The sequence below is a fragment of the Puntigrus tetrazona genome, unplaced genomic scaffold, assembly GCF_018831695.1.
Source record: "Puntigrus tetrazona isolate hp1 unplaced genomic scaffold, ASM1883169v1 S000000116, whole genome shotgun sequence".
In the NCBI taxonomy this organism is placed as follows: Eukaryota; Metazoa; Chordata; class Actinopteri; order Cypriniformes; family Cyprinidae; genus Puntigrus; species Puntigrus tetrazona.
This window is the reverse complement of record NW_025047793.1, coordinates 360,001-367,500: the sequence shown is the minus strand read 5'-3', so window position 1 is coordinate 367,500 and position 7,500 is coordinate 360,001. Positions and strand designations below refer to the sequence as shown.

General features: G+C 33.4%; 1 protein-coding gene across 1 annotated transcript in view; it reads right to left on the bottom strand.

Annotated features, from left to right (window-relative positions):
* ctif (CBP80/20-dependent translation initiation factor) overlaps positions 1–7,500 on the bottom strand; it is a 66,785-nt gene that overhangs the window by 20,423 nt on the left and 38,862 nt on the right. The window contains 1 exon segment of the mRNA XM_043229898.1: positions 5,151–5,219. Coding sequence (XP_043085833.1) covers positions 5,151–5,219 — 69 coding nt within the window.

Below are 7,500 nucleotides of genomic sequence, written 5' to 3'. Positions count from 1 at the left end.
CGCTATGTCAGTGTGCTTGCTGTGTGGTGGTTACCAGGGTGTTGCCATGGCGTTCTGAAGGACTTTGTTTTGCATGTTGCCATGTGGAGTAGTTGCTAGGGAACGGTTTAGGTGGTTGCCGGTATTTTGTGGGTAATTAGTAGTCGATGCATTGTTATAGTAGTTGCCAGGATGTTGCTAAGCAGCGGAGAGGATGTTTTGAGTAGTTAAATAAATATAATTAAACAAATAAATTAAATAAATAAATCATGGTGGATAAAGCTGTCAACAAAACAAACAAGCAAATAAATATACAAAAACAAATAAATGAAAATAAACATATATATATGTATATTTGTTTATATATATATATATATATATATATATATAAACAAATATATAATAAATTGTATAATAATAGATTAATAAATTCATGAATCATTGTAATTAATATACCAATTAGGCTTATTAATCCTCAACACTACAATGCAGGTGAGACAGATTGCCTTTTAAGAGTGTCCTGCAGTCAAATCTAAAGAAACAATACATTTAAGAAGATAAATAAACAAATAAACGAATAAATAAATACATTCGCTCATAACTCGCATGCAATAAAATGATAAATAAACAGACAAAATAAATAAAAACTTAATTCATTAATTGTGTAAGCAATATTTAATACAGTTATTTTAATTCTTAAGAATGGAGATTTTCCACACCACAACTATAACGCTAACATTATAGAGAGACATGATACGCTTAAAAAATCCATCAGGATTGAAAGAGCTTGAGCATTTAAAGTGACAGACGTCACACATCTGCGTGTTATGAGGACACCAATATTAATATTCATAGCCGTAGTTTTTTGGTGTTAATGGGCCTTAACCCTGAATATGAGCAACAGTAATAATGAGGATCGGCTTAAACTCTGCTAAGAATAACCTGAGTGTTAATGTGTGTGTGTAATGGTTTACAGCAGATGTGAGTCAATATGTAAACACCCAGATCTCCATGTTTGCAGCAGGCTGACGGGATCATCTATCTTCACCAGTAGTTTCCAGTCTTCCTGAAGACTGACGCTGGATTATGGGCTTTACTGTGTGTACATTACATGTGTATGCATACTGACGTGTGTGTTCACGTGTGTGTGTGTGTGTGTGTGTGTGTGTGTGCTCATTATGAGAACAAATGCTGTGCTCCACTGGCTGCAGCACTCTGACTATTCACTCTTTTCAAGAAAAGACGCTATTTGGAATCGAGAGTTAAATATTTTTCACAAACAAATTGTTAACGGAGTTTCAAAAGATTTTTTCTGGCAAAAAGAAACATAGTTTTAACTAAAACGACTAAAACTAAGCTATTAAGAAATTCTTCATAAACAATAGCTATTAATAATAATAATACAAAATTAATAAAAATTAAGCAAAATAAAGTAAAAAATATAATTTAAATAATAAAAACCTTCATATTTTATTCCTTAACATTAACATAAAAACTCATTATTTTCATATCATTTAACTAAGTTCTAAAACGACAAACTATAAATAGAGAAAAAGAAAGAATATGCAGAAATAAAGTACTAAAAACTAAAAATAATAAATAAAAATTATTAAATAATAATAGTAATAATATTATTAATAATTACATAATAATTAAACTATAAACAAACTAATAAAAATGTCATATATAAAATGTCACACACACATATATATATATATACATATATACACACACACATATATATACATATATACACACACACACACACATATATATATATATATATATATATATATATATATATATATATATATATATATATATATATATATATATATATATATATATATCAATGAGACAAAAATAACACTGTTATAGAATAACAAGGTCATATTTTACTGCTTCTACAAAGAAGAAACAAGCATGAAGAGACCTGGAGCGAACATAATCCACAACATGAGCGGACACTTCAAAGAAAACGTCTTCACTAGTGACCATGAACAAGCGTAACCTCAGCGGTATTCTGTGCTCTTTTACACACACACACACACACACACACACACGCTCACACACACACAGGAAACACCTCGCTCAGAGGACGGCCTTCCCGTTCGACTGACAGGTTAAGCTCATGTTTGCCTGTGCCGCTCTGGTTTTACTAGGGGTTAATTTTAGGGGAGACGCTGAGTGACAGATCGAAAATAAGACGTGGAGGTGCTGACCGTCACATTCTTCAGGCTTCACGCAGGTTAACCCTTGAACACGTTTCACACAGATGCTTCACGTATCTACTCCAGCAATACGGTAATTATGCATATAGACCAAAGCTGCATTTATTTGATCAAAGATACTGCAATAATAGTGAAATATTACAACTGAAGATGCCTTTATTTGAATTTATTGTAATCTATTGCTGTGATATTGTGGAATACCATGATATTGATTTTCCCGCATTATTAGATGAATAGAAAGAACAAAAGCATTTAGAAACATTTTGTAACATCATACATTCCAAATATTACTTTACTAAATATTCTTTAAAAACCCTGCAAAAGTAAATCTGGACCTTGCACAGACGCAGACCTCACCAGAACGTGAACAAGCGTCGAGATGGAAAGAATCTTTGAGGAAAAGTTCAGTTTGGAGCAGACAACGGTGACGTCCTCGTGCGTTTTTAAGAGAAATCGAAGCGCTTCTGTTCACTTAAAATCAGACGTCTGCTCTACAGAGTCATCTCTTCAGGTTTATAGAGGTCAAATTAACCTTTGACTTTGAAAAAGATGAAACAAAAGTTGCAATAATAATTTCAGATGTTAACCTAATACCCACCAGAATGCATTACGCTTCAAATCTGTACTTGGCTTCTCATTCAATAATTGAAATGCATTGTGTGTGTGTGTGTGTGTGTGTGTGTGTGTGTGTGTGTGTGTGTGTGTGTACCTCTCACCGACATACACTATTAAGCAGCTAAAGAACCAGATTGAATGTCGTCCACACCCAACCTTTCCCTTCCCTCATTCACACACACACACACACACACACACACACACACACACACACACACACACACACAATACAACAAAAAGCTCGGAGAAAGCCTCTTACATAACATTAGCATCGAGTGTTTGCTTTACACCAGATAAACCCTGACTGACGGGTCTGTCATCGCCAGGATCTTCACACTTCACTTCTGCATCACGAACGCAGGTGGGAACAAGAGCGAGGAACAGAACAACACTGCATTCAGTGCCTCACATTGTTGATCAAAAAGAAAAAATACAAGCGTAAAAAAAAAATTGAGACGAAAAAATATAACGTGAGACGACATAATAAATAATAATAATAATAAAAAAATACTTCATTACAGAAAACTAATAATACAGATCACCCACGGAATATTCTAGAAGCAATGATTCCTGATTCTGTTTTTAATTCATGTCTAGAAGTTGTTGCCCAATACATTTCCATGACCGACATATTGGCGGATTACTATTATTTTGACATCAACGAACTTTCAAAGTAAAAGCCCTTTTAAATTGGCACTGAGCGATACATTTAAGCGTCAAACCTTTATTTTGACAGAAGTGAGGCTTGTTTTAACACCGCTACAAATTCTTGAAATAAAGTCGCTCATATACACTGCTCATTGAAGCCAACTTAGAATGAATTTACAGAAATCTACTATATTTTAATAGACACAGAAGAAAATAAGACAAAATAGAGAAACGGAAGCGCAAGCATTCAATATCTCGTGCTGCTGATAAAAAAAACATCCTTCCTGAATGCTCAAGAGGACAAACGACTTGGGTTATGAAAATGATGACATACTCTACTTAAATTCAACAGTACCTCAAAATCGTACAGCCCACTAGTACTCCAACATGTAAAAGATATCTTAGCATTGACGTCTATTGGTAATGTCCAGTAGCAGTCGACGAACACATCAAAGGCCGATATATCGGCTGATATTTGGCCTTTTTTTAAATCTCTGCATTGAACGATAAGTTCCCCGGTAAGTGTCAAACTTTAAATATCCCAGAACCATCAACTTCCATTTCTGTTTTTTTTTTCCAAATAATATCGCCAAGACTTTATAAACCAGCCAAGAATTGTAATTTTTAATAATCATTAATGGATACGTTTTATTTGACATTTTTTAAGTGTGAGATTTTATATATCCGTTTAGTAGTGGTCAACCGATATATTGCCACGACCGATAAATGGGCCCGTATTTGACATTTTTTAAATATCTGTATTGAACGATAAGTTCCATTTCCACGATAAGTGTCTAACTTTTAAGATCCCAGAATCATCAACCTACATTTCTGTACTTTCAAGTATCATCTAATAGTGATCAACCGATATATTGCCATATATGTATATATATATATATATATATATATATATATATATATATATATATATATATATGTATATATATATATATATATATATATATATATATATATATATATATATATATATATATATATATATATATATATATATATGTATATATATATATATATATATGTATATATACATACATATATATATATATATATATATATATATATACATACATGTATATATATATATATATACATACATACATATATATATATATATATATATATATATATATATATACATATATATATATATATATATATATATATATATATATATATATATATATATATACATATATATATACATATATATATATATACATATATATATATCAGCTTGCCAATCAAAAAATAGCTTGACATCGATTGTTTAACACACCTTTCGCTCCACCAGATTTTCTCCAACCATTGCAGTTGAACACCATTAATGACCTTCATTAGTGTCCTTCATACCCGCCACCTTAATGCCTGTGGATATAGATTTCCATCCCTGAACTTACTGTAGGGAGACCGTTTGCAGATCACTGATGACTCAACTAAAGAGAGGCAGAAGAGGACGAGAACGTACCGTACAGAGGATTTATGTTGTGCAAGCAGAATAAAGAGAACAGGACCTCAGGGTCACAGATCCAGTCAGAAGGTGGTTAGTTTGAATCCCAAGAGCGGGTCGGATCCCACAAGCAGTTCAGGAGTCCGCTTTCCATGAGCCAAGCTTGTAAAGTGGAAGGATTCGGGGGGCTGGACCCGTTTGAGACTGACCTGGACACTTGCCGCTTTCCCTCGGCTGGCAGCAGCACCGTCAGCTGGTCCTGGGGCGGATCGGATCGGCTACGGGGACCACAGGGAGACCACACGGGAAAACAATGTGGATGAGAGGGTGGGAGCAAGCAGGGATGGGGAAAAAGAAGATACGAGAGAACTAAAAGCAGGAAGAACAAAAGGGAATGGAGAAGACAGAACAGTAACGACTAACACAAAAATGCAGATCTAATGAGAGCTGATCTATTGAAAGATCTACTGATGTCTATCGGAGCTAAAAAATAAAACGTTACAGTAGCTACAGATTCAAGGGCGTCCACACACACCGTAAAAAAACAATAGTTGTTTCAACTTGAAATAACTTGTTTCCTCGCTACTTAAAAATTTTGTGTTGAGCCAACTAAAATATTTTAGTTGTCATTTACAATAACATTAAGTAACATGTTACTTATGTTCTGCTTATGTTTTCAAGTTGAAACAACTGCTGTTTTTACAGTGCAATGCTACAAGAAAATAAATGCTGAAAAAAAATACAGGAGAAAATAAAAAGATACAAAACTAAATAAATTAGCGGACGAAATTAAATAGTGTAAAATTAAATCTATGAAAAAATAAATAAAAAACTAAGTATAAAATAAATAAAACATATACAAGTAAAAATAATTAATTATAAAATTAATTAGTTAATTTTAAAAATAAAAATAAAATAAAATAAAATAAAATAAAACTAAAAAAAAAAATAAAATAAAATAAAATAAAATAAAATAAAATAAAACTAAATAAAATAAAATAAAATAAAATAAATGTTAAAGGAGCTACAGGGTTTAAGGGCAACAATAGGCATCTGCATCTACATGAAGCTGGAAAAACCGAAGATATGTTGCAGTAAATATGAAAAGACAGGATGGTTTTGGTGATGAAAGTTTCTTCAAAATATGAAACACTGACGAAACGCTTTCTGTGAGCAGTATGCTGTTGATATGCCAAGGATCCTCAAAGAACAACTCGTTTGATGCTGCTGGTGTCCATATCATCCCTCTCTCTTCACATGTGAAAGGCTTCGTCGCTGGAATCCAGTGCAGGAACAGGGTGTGGGTTTGTTTCGCTCCATCAGAATATAGATTTGAGTCATCAGCTGCAAATTCACCTGATATTGAGCTTCTTTAAAGGCTCTGAACTACTGAAGCATGCCAAAAAAAAGCCTACACAGACCTGAGAAGCATATTCCTCCGCCTCAAAGGATAAATTAAAACAAGTCTGTGTTAGCAAAAAAATTATAAATAAACAAGACTCAAAAGTTTGGGGTTGGTGGGATTGAAACGTTTCTGAAAGAAGTGTCTCCTGCTCACAAAGGCCGCTTTTTTAAAACCGAAATGAAAATGCGAAATATTATTACAATAGAAAATAACTCTTTCCTGCGTAAATATATTTTATTCTTGTGATCAAAGCTGAATTTTCAGCGTCGCTATCTTTCCTGTCAGCAAAACCCTTTGGTTCACAAGTGTGACTCCGAAGACGTTTCGATTCAGCAAACTAATCTAAAGAGAGAGAGAGAGAGAGCGAGCGGGAAGCCATGCCAACAAACAACACGACCGCAGAGTCCTCTTTGGCAGCAGCAAAGCATTGTGGGTGGCCAACAGCAGCAATAACAGGCTGAAAAGCCTTCTGTTAGAGGAGTGGGAGAGATGGAGAGAGAGATGTGGGAAGAGAATCACCTCGTGTAGTGACACACACACACACACACACACACACACACACACAGAGAGAGAGAAATAGATTCCCTAGATTGTTTTTTCTCTTGCATCCAACTTTTGCAGTCGAAGAGGACATATTCTCATTTTCTTTTGTCTAAAAGCCAAGTAAGACATGCAAAAATGACACGGTACACTATTTGTGTTGTTTGCCAGTGAAAAACCCTCAAACACAACGCTAGGATGCTGTGGGGGGTAACCAGGGCGTTGCTATGCAGCTGCAAAGGCATTCTGGGAGGTTATATTGCATTGCTACAAGGTTATTTATAGTTATGGTACGACACACATACTCCAGTTTAAGAGCATTAATTATCGTAAAATTAAAAAGTTTAATCAATAAAGTTTGTTTATATATGAAAATGTATTTACATTTTATTTTGTGATTATTCATTTTATTTTTTTAATAAACATTTAGTCGTTTTATTGTTTGTCATTTTTATTTATCCATTTACTTTTAAATATGCCTATTCACTGTTCTATTTTTTTAACTTTTTGTTATCTTAGTACATGGAAACGTGGAAATAGTCATTTCGTTTATACACGTAAACGTTGGATTAGAAATATTTTTTTTCATTTTATTTATAATAATATTGATTTCA